General features: G+C 52.8%; 4 protein-coding genes across 4 annotated transcripts; 1 reads left to right on the top strand and 3 right to left on the bottom strand.

Annotated features, from left to right (window-relative positions):
* Nucleotides 1-1,198: 1,198 nt before the first annotated feature.
* VFPPC_13622 (eukaryotic translation initiation factor 6) lies at nt 1,199-2,914 on the bottom strand (the record flags this gene model as incomplete). The annotated part of the gene is made up of 2 exons (XM_018291397.1): nt 1,199-2,024; nt 2,079-2,914. The coding sequence occupies 2 exons, from the start codon at nt 2,912-2,914 to the stop codon at nt 1,199-1,201; spliced, it is 1,662 nt and encodes a 553-aa protein (XP_018144958.1).
* A 3,684-nt stretch (nt 2,915-6,598) lies between these two features.
* Nucleotides 6,599-8,310, top strand: VFPPC_04395 (SUMO activating enzyme (AosA); the record flags this gene model as incomplete). The annotated part of the gene is made up of 2 exons (XM_018283757.1): nt 6,599-6,884; nt 6,947-8,310. 2 exons carry the CDS (start codon nt 6,599-6,601, stop codon nt 8,308-8,310), a joined length of 1,650 nt encoding a protein of 549 aa, XP_018144957.1.
* A 739-nt stretch (nt 8,311-9,049) lies between these two features.
* On the bottom strand, nt 9,050-9,409 carry VFPPC_15783 (hypothetical protein; the record flags this gene model as incomplete). The annotated part of the gene is made up of 1 exon (XM_018293536.1): nt 9,050-9,409. The coding sequence occupies one exon, from the start codon at nt 9,407-9,409 to the stop codon at nt 9,050-9,052; it is 360 nt and encodes a 119-aa protein (XP_018144956.1).
* Nucleotides 9,410-9,544: 135 nt separating this feature from the next.
* VFPPC_04394 (hypothetical protein) lies at nt 9,545-13,075 on the bottom strand (the record flags this gene model as incomplete). The annotated part of the gene is made up of 3 exons (XM_018283756.1): nt 9,545-12,241; nt 12,361-12,456; nt 12,590-13,075. The coding sequence occupies 3 exons, from the start codon at nt 13,073-13,075 to the stop codon at nt 9,545-9,547; spliced, it is 3,279 nt and encodes a 1,092-aa protein (XP_018144955.1).
* Between the last annotated feature and the right edge of the window lie 485 nt (nt 13,076-13,560).

Raw genomic sequence — 13,560 nt, 5'->3', positions numbered from 1 at the left:
CTCATTGGCCAACTTTGCCCTCGCTATTGGATCCTTCACCGCATGGAAGAAGGCCAAGGCTATAGCAGGGGAGGACGATTGTCGTATTGTTGATATTGGATGTGGGTATGCTCTCTGGGGCATCTACCCATTCATGCTGGCTGCGGCTCTGGTAAACCTTCTCACATCACTGATCATGTTCCTCACTGGTATTTTCCGTACAAAAGGTTCTGCCATGGATCCTCTGTACGTGTTCCGCGGCATCTTCTTCACTCTACTGACATTGGCTCCGATTATCGTTGTCGGCTGGTCCAACCTCAACTATCTTAATGCAAATCTTGACTACGACGGTTTCTACATACGAGACCTTCAGAGCGCAACCTGGAACTCGTACATTAGTACAGCCAATGGAACAGATCGTGATGGCCTACCATCTATCTACACCACTGGGGTTCTCCCGCCTCAGTTCACCGGAATGGGAGGAGCATTCATTCTGCCAACCTTGGTTCGAGGTTCCGGTACTGGTTTCGCCATTGCCATGGTCCATTTCACCATGTGAGTGCGATGTCGTGATGACGAGACGCTTTGACGCTAATTACTTGCAGGATCTTTGGTGCTCTGATTTGTGGTTTGGCGGCTGCGATGGCTCCTCCCGCCGGTATCCTGGTTGGTGTTCACGGTGTTGCTGCTGGTGCCGCGTGAACTGGTGAGCCTGATTATCTTGTACCTGTGTTGTTTCGAAAGAGGGTGTTTATAAACTGAGCCAAATTGGACGGTTGGGGTATAGATGGATCGTTGGTGGTGGGCAAGCAATGGTGGCTCGTTGCTTTTATAGTAATAGTTTACGCAAGTATCATTAACTGCATTGATTACACACCGAGTCCAAAATGTCACTTCAGTCGAGAAATATGTCTTTATTTGCCCCATACACCTCGTAGTATGTACAATACATCAATCAACCGTTGTCCATAAGGAGTACATCATTGTGTCTCCAGCCATTCATAGCAGAAGCCTCCATGTACCTAAGTACTCGAATCATAAATAAACCATGCAATGCCAATTGAAACGCCATGTCAGTCAGTCATCCGTCTCATCTATAAAGTATCGTATTCACAAACGCTCCAAATCCGTACGTAATCCAGGTGAATATGTAAAAAGAAGTATCGTTTAGTCTCCGATCCCCTTGCAGTATATCGATGTGCAAGTCAAGTCAAGAATGTCAACTCAGTTCCACGGACGGAAAGTACCGCGGGCCAGCATACCCCCTTGCCATGACGCTCTGAATATCAATATTACTAGCAACGTCGTGATGCGAGCTCCACATCTTGAGCAGGATAAAGCGCCCCGAAACGGGGGGGTCGAATCGAATGGTACATTTTGACTTTTTCTTTTCGATGAAGAACCTGGCGTGGGGGACGAGAAGTTCTCCTCCTACGGCGCGGACGGCCTCCTGTGTAGCGGAGGCGTGTGCGTCCCACGCTTCTGCTAATGAGACGGAGAGGTGTTCGTTGCGGGCGCGTGAGTGAGATGGGTGGGAGGTAGATGAGCTTGTTGGGGGGTGAATCTGGCGGTGGAAGGATTCGGTGAAGTCGTCTGCGAAGGGGGTGTCGTCGGAGTCGGAGGTTTCTGTTTCAAAGGGAAGGGAGCCGATGCGGTTGGGGGCACGGCGGAGGATGTGAGGCATTGAGTAGTCTTCTTCGTCGGAGGTGCATTCGGTGGTGATGCGGAAGTCGGGCTGGTTAGAGGAGAACTCATGGGGCATTTCGGGGGTGCGGTGGTCGTCTTCGTCGTGGTGCGAGTGGGAGCTGGCGTGGGAGTGGGAGTGGTAGAGAGAGCGGCGGACGCGGGTGGAGGTTGAGCCGTCGTCGTGGTGGCGGATGGAGACGATGTGTCGGGGGGTAGGGTCGCGGTCGTAGGTGTGACGGGTGGTGTTGTCGTCAAAGGTGATGCGGGTGGCGGAGGGGACGTATTGGATCTGGTATTGGGCTGTGCGGCTGAGGATGTCGTCTTGGTTCATGGCGATGAACACCATGCCTTCGCGGACGCTGGGGTTGTTAGTTTGCTGAGATGTATGTAGATGGAGGGTGTGGGTGGCTTACGGGTGGGAATAGTTCATGGAGGCGGGAGCCTTGATGATGAGCTCCTCAAGAGTAAAGACAGTTGCGCCTTGGTGTCGTAACACGATATTGCATCTGTTTCCCTTGGTGCAGTACACGGAGTTGTCGTCCTTGAGGATATTTTCAGCTGCGTAGGATGATTCGTTGGAGAACATGCCGCCGTCGCAGCTTACAATTTCCATTTGCAGCTGGCCGGGCTCGACTTGGCCGTATTTGCCGTACCGAAAGCCCTTGAAGCTGGGGACGAGTCGGTTGGAGTCGATTTTCCGCCGCTTGCTCCGGACGTTGTCGTCGGGGAAGTCGTGGGAGCGGATGGTGGGTGACAGTGTTGTTCGGAGGATGGGCGTCATGAGGTTGATGTGGTTTGTCATGTCGAGGAGCGTGCGAAGCTGGGAGTTGGCCTCATCGAGAGTCTGGTCCAGTTCGTCGAGGTTGGGCCGTCGGTGGTGAGAAGTGGTGTCGAGGGGACGCAGCCTCGACTGGCGACGGGATGTTGAGAACCACGACTGGTCCATGGAGTTGGATTCCAAGTCATCCAGGCTGGGTGCTCTGTCGTCGAGGTTGCGGATGCGCTCGGCTCTTCTGGCGGCGGCGGCAGACCAGTGTCTCGTTGGTGGGCGACCGTTGATGCCGTTGATGCCGCTGATGCCGCCGATGGAGGCGCTGGACGGTGAGGACGGGCGAGATCGTTCCCGGTCCCCACTCAACGTTCGCAACGACGGAAGTCTGGGGAGAGGAAGCGGCGGGAAGTCTTCCTGTGCGTCTCGAGGGCGGTTTGAACGGTGTCCGCTGGAACCGGCCCCCGATCTGGAGGCCATGGTGAGAGCGTTTTATCCGGGCTGCAGTGATGGGTGCAATGCGATGCAGTCAAGTGCAGTGCGGTGTGGTCAAGACTTCGAATGTCTGGTTGGAGGGGCGGAATGGTTGGTGTGGATAAGAAGTCTGGTACGTTCTAACGAAACGGTGACCTTTGAGTCTCGAGGGTGCACGGATGGGCGGTCGGCTGAAATGTGGTCTGGTCTGGTCTGGTCTGGTCTGGTGCTTCCAACTCGTTTCAACACCAGTGTCTGGACTGGATCTTGATGACGTCGAGGCTAAATGGTCTGGTGGGTTACTGTGCTACCCGACTTCGTGAGATGGGCCAGTTTGTGGCGATGGATGAAGGTGGTCGACAGTCGCCAAACGAGGCAGAGGCGGAAACCAAGACCGTTGGGCTAGAAGTGCAGAAACCAGCGGCGGCGATGGAACGCAAAAACGCAGACAAATGCTCGTGCACTCGGTCTGGAGGTGAAACAATATGGCAATGTTGAGGAATAGACCCACGGGTCGTCGAGGGCGGCAAGGTCAGGTGAGGATATCAGGCGAGTTGAATGGAGAATGGAGAATGGAGAGAGAACCGGAGGTCAACCAGACATGGAACGGATCGATTGATTGAGGTCCAGTCGGTCTGGCTCAGGTTGTGTTTGGTTCTATGGGCCAAGTAGCGCAGGTCTATTTCTTGGTAGAGCTCAAAGCTGCCGATCGATGGACTTGACTTGCTAGAGACAGCTAGTCTAGTGCAAGCAATGGTGGCTGCCCATTAGGGACATGAAATGGTTTGATTTGAATTGAATGAAGCCGACGTTGGATGTCGAGTCGGTGACCGAAAGAACCAGACTTGACTGTGCTCCCGGAAGCAAGACTGGCCGCAATGGTCAGGGTCCAAATGTCAAGGCAAGTCGCAGAACTGGCCTGAAGCAAAACGAGTCTGGTTTCCAATGCCAAGGAGAGCAGGATTCATTCAACGTTGCTCACGCTCCGGTCCGTTCCTCAGACAAGAGCCAAAGTCACAGATTCAAGTTGTGAATCCGGAGGGAATTTGATTCAATGTCGCAGCCGCCGGTGGATTTGAGGGGTCAAGTCAAGTTCAAGTCAAGCCAAGTTTCTTTGATCTTTGGGCCGCACTCCAAGTCCAGACACCAGACGGGACAGACAGGACAGACACATGCAAGCGCCAGGGAAATAAATAGATTAATAAATGCTTTGCCTGGACCCAGATTAATCCAAATCGATGGATGCGTCTTCCCGGTGTTCCAGTAACTAACTTGCGACACAGAAGCACCAGACTCCTTCGGCGATCGGCGACAAAATGCCAAGTCGACAGCTCAGTTCCTAGCCAGGCAGACAGACATGACACCAAAAAAAGTCCTCAGTCCCAAGCTATCATCAACATGAATTCTCCCTTTACTGCATGTGCAAGCCAGTGAGGCAAGCTCCAACCCTTGCTCGCCTCCTACAATGTCTCTCTGGTGTTGCCGGATCCGGGCTACGAGTACTAGCTATTAAAAGTATCACGTATCCCGCGGCTGCAGAGTCCAGACAATGAATAAGAAGTGCATCAAAGGGCCAAAAACGTAATCATAATCGACACTCTTGACTCAAAGCAAACACAAATAGCACAGCATCCTTGGTTCCTGTTCCGGTGGGCGAAACAATCAATGGCACAACCGGACCTTTTACGTAGCCAAGATCACATCATATGCTTGTCATATGCACACAACATCAGCTCTCACCAACCATTCTGACTCCTTCTCGCACAACTGACGAATCTCCTCCCATTCGTCATTCCATTTTCTTCCTGCAGTGGTACTGTACAATTCGAGCCGTGGTTCCCCATTCGCTCCCGTCCTGGAGCGTTCCGTGCGGGCTAGGCCTTGTCAGGACTGGTCGTTTTCGTTTCGAATTTCTTCCTTTTTCACGCCTTGCACCGCAGTCAGCTTCTAAAGTTAGGATATGTCCCTCAGCGCAGGCCATGTCCATGTCCATGTCTCAACTGCTTTATGAGCCGGATGCTGGTTTCCTGCCGTCTTGGGTCAGCAATGCGGGGTTTGATTGAATCGAATAGGTGAGCGACTTTGCTGATCCTCGAAACATTGAAGCGAGGCGGATTGTTGCATAGTCCATTTGATCCAGTTCTGCATGGGACAGCCAAGTAGGCTTGGGCATCGCTGGCTCTTTTTTAATTTTTTAATTTTTTTTTTCCTTTTCTTGCCAGACTGTCCAAATGTGAAAATTGTGTCACAGCAGGCGTCTACACCTGGTTGCATCGGCGCCTAGACATTTTGAATGCAGACACACATCATATTAATACATGGTTGGCCCTTGATGCATATTTCCAAACGACGCTGGACTAGTTTTGGGTCTTCAAATGCACATGCACTTGACCCTGTTACGGCTAGGGTATTTAGGAAAATGTGCTACAGAGTTCATCAAGGTCGGTCGTAGTTATGACCAAATTCTGCCTGAGAAATTACACGAAGCATCAAATAACACCGAGAATGTCTGGTCTGGTCTGGTCTGGTTGTATTCCTACTTGCATTACTTTGTACTCCTGCCACCTACAGGTAACAGGAGCACAGGGCCTGTCAAGAACCAGACTATTCGGAGCTCCCGTCATAATACAACACCTTGCCATCAAATTAACCCATATTTCTTCCGTTGCTGGATCCGGTGTTTTCATGCGCCGCTGAACAATCGATGCGCCGATCCTTGTTTCATCACCCGCTGACTGTAGGCTGGCACATCAACCTACAGTTCAATCCTTGATCGATTGTCCATCCAGAGTCGCCACGTACCAAATTAAATCAACATGCGAATCGCTTCTGAGATAATGCATGCATAAGCTGACATGGTTCTTACAAATTCAAGGTTTTTATTTGATGCGCTGTGTGTGGCTATTGTGACCACTTGTCCTACATGACAGATGCTGGGTTGTGAGGTTGCCAACAACATTTACTCCACGTCGCGGTTTTACACGTCGATTCATATCAATACGTCCCCTGAATAATACCAGGACTCTCACTATCCAGACAACGAATATTGCAATCTACCTAGGTCCTTTGGCGGTTACACTAAAATGCAGAATTCGACAACATGCCTTCACCCCCAGCTGGGCGATAATTCTGTAGGGTAGGCAAGACCACTTGACAGAAATACAAACCAATGACAGCACCGACCAATCACAACCAGCCACCTTACGTCAGCAACAACCAACCAAACGGAACGCTGACATTCTGAGCGCTGGCACTACATGACTCTGAACATTGCCAGGGTCCCAACGTCACATTTCAAGCCTCGAGCATGAAATGAGCTCGCGACAGCTGGTCTCTGTTCGACAGCTTTCGCATGACCGGGCAACAGCTCAATTCTTCCCCTCGCATTAATCCAGCCGGGCGTTTATAGTTGATACAGCATCTTACCATATTTGTAGGCTGTATTTCCTGGCGCATCCTGTCGAAACAGCCACGAGCCAACGCGAACCGTCATCGGCCGCCTGTCTCACCGGCTCAAACTCACATCACCTCACCCTCACTTCACTCTCACTCTCACTCATTCACGCATCATCACCAAACTTCACACCACAGCGCAAAGCTCATTTCATCTCGAGACAGCCCTCATCGTCACTCACAGGAAATTTAATCTTCCCTCGCGCACCCGGCATACATCTATACATCTCCGGCAAGATGGACCAACAAACCCAAGGCCAGGACCACGCTGGCACTGTCGCTGGTGATTCTGGCGCACCGCATCCCACGCACAACATGGAGTCAAACGGAACTCTACCAACATTCGACCAAGACATGTTGAACCAAGGAAATCCAGAAGCCATGGCAGCCATGCTGGCCGGCCAGTCGTTCATGCCAGATCCCAGCCTGGGCAACGTCCCGATGCCAGATGGCACATTTCTCATGCCCATGATGATGCCGAACGGCCTACCCATCGAGATTCCAACCAACCACGTATCAGCAGGTATATAAACCTCCTATCCCCCAAATCACAAACGTCCAAGAATAAAAGCTAACCACACATAGATGACATCGCTCTCTACGACAGACAAATCCGCCTCTGGGGTCTCGCCGCCCAAGAGAAAATCCAAAACGCCCACATCCTACTCATAACCATGCGCGGGCTAGCCCACGAAATCGCCAAGAACCTCGTCCTCGCGGGCGTCGGGTCCATCACCCTGCTCGACGGCTCGCCCGTCACCGAGTCCGACCTAGGCTGCCAATTCTTCCTGTCCGAAGGACGCGACAGCCCCGTAGGCCAGAACCGCGCAGAAGCAGCTAGCCACGCGCTGCGCAAGCTCAACCCCCGTGTACAGGTGCACGTTGACGCCGAGAGCGTAACGGCCAAGGGACCAAGCTACTTTGCCGCGTACGACGTCGTCATCGCGACGGACCTTGGCCCCGACACCTTCAACATCATCAACACGGCGACGCGGATCAACGGCCGCCCGTTTTACGCGGCCGGCACGCACGGCATGTACGGCTTCATATTCAGTGATCTCATCGAGCACGACTACATCATCTCCCGGGAGGCAGGCAACGTGCCCGCCACGCCGAAGCAGGAATCACGCACCCGGTCCGTCATCGACGTCAAGACCAAAAAGGACGGCTCCAAGACCATCGAGTCGGTCAGCAAGCGCGAACTCTACTCGACGTGGTTCCTGGCCAGCGACGTCGCCGGCCTTCCACAGGAATATACCTCCTCCAAGCGGCGCTTGAAAGCCGTCACCCCCGCGCTGTCCTGCCTCCGCGCCCTCTGGGAATTCAAACAACTCCAAGGCGGCCGCCTCCCCAGCAACAGAGAGGATCTCAAGCTATTCACGCAAATCGCCACCCAGAAACACAAGGCCCTCAACCTGCCTAGCGAGACATTGCGACCAGAATTCCTACGCAGCTTCCTCCAGAACCTGGGCAGTGAAATTGCCCCCGTGACAGCCATCCTAGGCGGCCAGCTGGCACAGGATGTCATCAACGTGCTCGGACAGTCGCAGCAACCTATTCAGAACATGGTCATTTTTGACGGCAACACAATGGAGGCGCTCATGTACCCCCTCCATCCGGAACTCGAGCTCGGCGCAAGCCTACTCTCTGTACCTAACGCTGATGCTGGGGCCGCGAATCCAATGGTCCCCGGTGATGTGAACATGTTTGACGCTGGAAATGCCATCTTCCCCGGTACGGGGATGCCTCTCCAGAATATAGATATGGGGAGCCTACCCACGAACACGGGGTCACTGACCGCCACGGCTGAAGCACAAGCACAAGCACCCACTTCAAATGTAGAAGTGTCTTCGACTAAGGAAGGTACGCAGCATGAAGAAAAGAAGGAGGAGAAGGCGGAGGACAAGAAGCCGCAGGAAGGGGAGGTGTCTAAAGAAGCGGGGTCATAATTGGACATTTGAGAGGGATATATCTGGTTAGTTTGGAATGTAGATCAGATGGAAATGGGGGGAAACCTGTATGAATAGCGGCTTATGTACCATGGATAGGAGGTACCGGTTAATGAACCGTCCTATAGTGGTAGATTCAAAACATTTGATGTCTAACCTATTATGTGATCAATATCATTACAACGAATGCACGCACTCCTGATGGTTAGGTTTTGGACTTTGCGCCAGACTGCAATTCTCGAGTCACTCCTGTGACGCCTTCATCACATCACATCAAGATAGTTATCCCATGTAAAACTTTTATTTAATCATTATCCGTACGGGCCTCATCTATCGACGGACATAAAATGCACCGTGTGCCCTATGCAATCCCCCCATCTACCCCTCTTAGGCATGGCATACACGATAAATACATTCATACAAGTTAGCTAGGAAAAAGAACAATGACAAACAGATGACGTAAACAAAATGATGGAGAATGACGAATAAAAAAACCTCCCACGCCTTTTTATGCTACGGTGCTAGAGACCGACCATTGAAAACAAAAGAGCAAGTATTAGGTACTCCTTTGTTCTTCGTCAAAAGATCAAGAAAACGACACGGAGGGTATAGTGACCGTTGAAAAATGAAACAGGTAGCCGTAGCTGAAAATGCTGAAGAAAACACTAAAATATGTCCGGGAGGTGGTACATGGGTCAAGTTTCGCAGTGCTCTCTCGGAGCCTGAACTTGACGGTGATTTATTTATCGGAACTGGCAGCCTTCTTGTCGCTATCCAGTATTTCGATGGGTAAATTCTTGGAGCCAGGCCTGGCCTTGGCCGCCGTATTCTTGTTGATGCGGTTAGGCTTTTTACGTGTTCTGGGTTTGTGGCCTGACGATGATCCCAGAGCGGCGCTGTTGCTGGTCCGGTGCCTAACGTTGACAAGGACAAGATCTGGCTGGGATGCGGCATCAGCCTTCTCCCGTCTGGGTCGAAGGCGGCGTTTGAGAGGCTCATCTGTAGTCAACGACGCCTCCAGATTGGGTATCGCGCCAAAGCCATACATGGACACGTTATCCAGCTCGGCAGGCTCATCAGGCATCTTGATGGCTACCATTTTGGCATCAAGACGCGGCTGATGGGCCGGCTCTTTGCGAGGGCAGAGGGGTGGTAACTGCGGCGTTACAAACTCAATCGACTCATATCTTGGTTGCAATGCCGTAGTTTTTGAGACTTTAGTACGAACCGGACGCTATCTGGATTCGTCTCTGTCGTTTGAAATGTCACCCTTGTCTTGCTTGCTTCGTTTGCGGTGCTGGTTCACGTTCCAACCTCTTATCTGCGTGGGGCCAGAGCTAGGCAACGCAGCCGAAGAGCCCGTTTCCTTGTGGTCATATGGGATCGTCTTCAATTCGGGTTTGTTGGACCATGCTCGGTGAGCTGGTACCGGAGCTGGTTGTAACTTGCGGTACTTGTTCGATCCCGCGTCTGACGACCCAGAAGGCGTCGATCTGTGCCGATGTGCGGAGCCGGGCGGTCCCCCATGAGGTGTGCCGGGAGGGCTCTGACCCAGTTGCCCTGGCAGTCCGGGGGCGTTAGCGAATGTCGGAGACATGATCTGTGGCGCATAGGGCGGTGGAGGGGAGCCCATATAGGAAGCGCTGCTCTGTTGTGGGTTCGGGAGTATCCTTTCTCCCAAAATGGGCTGTAGCGGAGGAGGCTGGTGCGGCTCTGGAACGGGATATCCCCGTTGATAAGATCGTGACGGGGGTGGCTGGTAGTATGAATTATGTATGCTACCACGCATCGTTGGATCATACGGTGGCTCCTCCGGAACAGACTGTGTACGCCCGCGTGGTGGCCTCAGAGGGGGTAGGGGCTCAGCACTCGCAGTCTGGGAGAACGATAATCTTCCACTTGAAGAAGACGGCGGGGGGAGTGGGTAGCCTTGATGAGCCGAAGAGGCAGTAGAGCTGGCGGGAGGAAGAACTGGTGGTGGTCCTGGTGGCCCGGCTGGAGGAGGCTGCTGAGGCCAGTACATGCTGCTGTAAGCTGGCTGTTGAGGAGTCTCTGGGCCATAGCTGCTCAATCGACGAGGATTGTAGCCAGGGTCGATAGGTCGACCGCTAGGTAACAGAGGCTCGCGAGGACCAGGTGGATAGGATGCAACCGGGGGAGGATAATACCCGCCGTGGTCAGCATGCAATGGTGGTCCCGGAGGAGGGGGAGGAGGAGGAGGAGCCGAGGACTTGTAGTCTGCTCTGTGACCGGCATCCTGTGGTATGGGAACAGGATATGCTGGCCGATCGTGAATGGACGATGCAGGCGGCAAGGTCATACGGTCTGACGGCTGATTGTGTGTAAAAAGTGGAGGAGGTTCCTGGCTGAGCCTTGGGTTCATCGGTGCATGAGAAAATGATGAGACGGTAGGCGGTTCCTCATGCTTGATCGTGGTACGCACATCCGAGTCCACAATAGGAAGTGTGGAAATGGCTTCTGGGCGGTTTTCCCATCCTGGTAGGCGCGTCTCAACGTTGCATAACTCTGCAAGAAAGTTGAGTCCCAAATTGGTGGTTTCTGGGACAGGAGCAGGATCTGGCTTTGAGTCGGTAAATACGTCCCGAATTGCATCATATCGTGCGGGTTTAGGCGTGGGCGGGGCGGCACGAGTAACGTCCTGTGCTGCAACATAGGCTGTGGCATAAGTCAATACAGATAAGCCAGTGATGCCGCCTTCTGGCTGTTCGGGCTCCGGGGGAGTAGATTCGACTTCCTCATCGGCCTCCGATGTCGTTTCGGAGAACTGAGGTCGTGAGCTGAGCTCCTTGTCGGCTGTGCCCAGTGACTTTGATCGAAGCATGTCATCAGATCTCACAAACTCGGCAATATTAATATCCTCCGTCTCAATTTCGGCCATCTTGCAGAACCGGCGCAGGTTGGCCTTCATCTTCTCCCTCAGAGGCAATTCTTCTGAGCGACGCTGATTCGTTGTGGACTGGAATGACCTGGATGCGTGAGATATTCTGCCGGACGGGTTGGCAATGTATACAACGGGTTTGCCTGGCATGATATAGGGCTGGTGTTCCTCAGACTCATTTGTGCTTGTAGGAAGAAAGATGCCATATTTGGGGTGAACGCCGTGTCGCTTGACCAATTCCTGGTCAAAGTCATCAGGTGTAGTGGTAGAAAAATCATAGCCGTTACACCAGTGATCAAAGTGAATGCCGTTACTGTTGGGAGTGTCGAGGTATTTGCCTCGTTTCGCGCGGGTATGACCCTTTGTAGAATCATTGGAAGTGTCTTTGAAACCGATTTCCCAGTCTTCAAACCAAACGACGTGGGGTGCGAGGATTCGACTGTTAATTCCCTTCTCTCGCATTGACGGTCGTTGGTTGTAAGTGCGCACGCCGTAGTCATCGGGTTCACCAATGTTCTTCGGCAAGGGGGGGCTCTTTTCTCGGGCCTGTTGCCGGCTGCTTGCTCGGCCAGTGAAGGAGCCGTTACCATTGAGGAGCGTCGGCTCCGGCGAAGCGGGCACTGATTCTTCCTCTGCCGGAGTGCCTTCAGGATCCTCGTCAACGTTAGCAGCTGAGGCGAGCAAGCCTTTCATTGGGGCTGGGGCCATGGGTGCAGGAGCGAGGAGCTGGCTATCATCCATATTACGAGCTGATCTCTTTGGTGTTGACTGGCCATCTGGCAAGTCAGCAGCTCTGCGCTTGATGCCAGCACCACCACGACCCCGACCTCTGCCTCTGGTGGGAGCGGCAGATGATTCTCTTGGCACAGCAGCAGAGGCATCAGGGTCGCGAGCTTTTCTCCACATCTCAGTGCCGGGAACACGAGAGGGATAAGGAACGAGATGACTATTCTTGTAGCATTCGTAAATGCCAAAGTCATTGTCAAGCTCAGCGTCGGTGATGACGCGATAGTAATATTGGTCATCCTCAACCTAAGGGGTCGTTAGTCAGCCACGCACAGATTCATGCATTGGGGGTTGATTGATTGAGGGAAGGCAGAATGAGACGGGAACAAGACAATGACCATCAATTTACTGCGATGGAAACTTACATCAACGGGTAGATCCTTGGAGTGAAGGGCGGCGAGAATGCGCAGGCGGTTTTCCTGGCCCTCGTAAAATTGCTCCATCATGTCACTGAGACCATTCTGCAAAAGTGGGTTCCCCATGTTAGCATCCGAGCAAGACAGGTTGAGTGAGTTGGGAAAATCAAGTGCGAAACATGTACGACTTGACAACTATTGGAAATGACAAGAGGAAAAGAAAAAGAAATAAACGAACCTGGAATTCCTTCTCAGCAACGTATTGATCAGCATTGAAACTGTGCTCGGCGAGGTTGAGGTCGCACTCGAGGCGCCGGTCACACTCGCGCAGCTTATTATCAAACTTCTCCTTGAGCTGGTCAACAATGGGCATGTACTCCTTGGCCTGCTTGTAGGAGTCTGGCTTCTGCAGCATCTCATCAACATTCCGCTCAGCAAGTTCCTGCAAGGCCGGTTTGAGAGCAAAAGCGACAGCCTGATAGGTAGCCTTGAGGTCGCGCTGGCGCTCATACGCAGCCTGTACACGCGAGTCGGAGAAGTTCTTTACTCTCCCCCTGCGCGTGCCGCCTCGGCCACGAGAGGCAGTGGTAGATTTTGACAAGGCAGCATTTGAAGCGCCTCTGCCACCTCCTCGACCTCGGCCACGGCCACCTCGCCCGCCTCTGCCACGGCCACGAGTAGATGTGGCAGGCTCGCGCGCGGGCGAAGAAGTCTCAGCTGCCATGGCGGAAGCGACGGAGCCGGATCATGTATCTGAAGTGGTGAAGGGACAAGAGTGGGAAAAAAAAAGATGAAGGTGAAGAGGGGGAAGGGATATGAAAGAGATGGGAAACCCTTCAAGAGAGGAAAGGAAAAAAAAAAGGGTTGAGGTTGATGGCGATACGAATGTGAAGATGAGGGTTTGGTGGTGTTGCGGCAAACCAGACAGACAGACAGACAGGACTGGCTTGACTGGCTTGACTGGATTGGCTTGGATGGGATTGGACCGGAGACTCAGGGAAGGAGAGCCAAGGCCAAGTTGAGTGTAAAAGGGAAAGCGAGTAAAAGCCTTTGCACCCGCCAACAGGCCAGATGCAGACCCAGACCAGTGTGTGGTGCAAGTGAGCCAAAATGCACAACGCCGACTGTCAATCAGCGCCAACGCAAATGATTAAAAAAAATAGAGAGACGTCTCGATGCACCTCTGGACAAGAGTTTGCCGAGTGCAAC

Source organism: Pochonia chlamydosporia, chromosome 3, assembly GCF_001653235.2.
Source record: "Pochonia chlamydosporia 170 chromosome 3, whole genome shotgun sequence".
Lineage (NCBI taxonomy): Eukaryota > Fungi > Ascomycota > Sordariomycetes > Hypocreales > Clavicipitaceae > Pochonia > Pochonia chlamydosporia.
The sequence above is the reverse complement of the archived record's forward strand: the minus strand, read 5'-3'. Positions and strand labels throughout refer to the sequence as shown.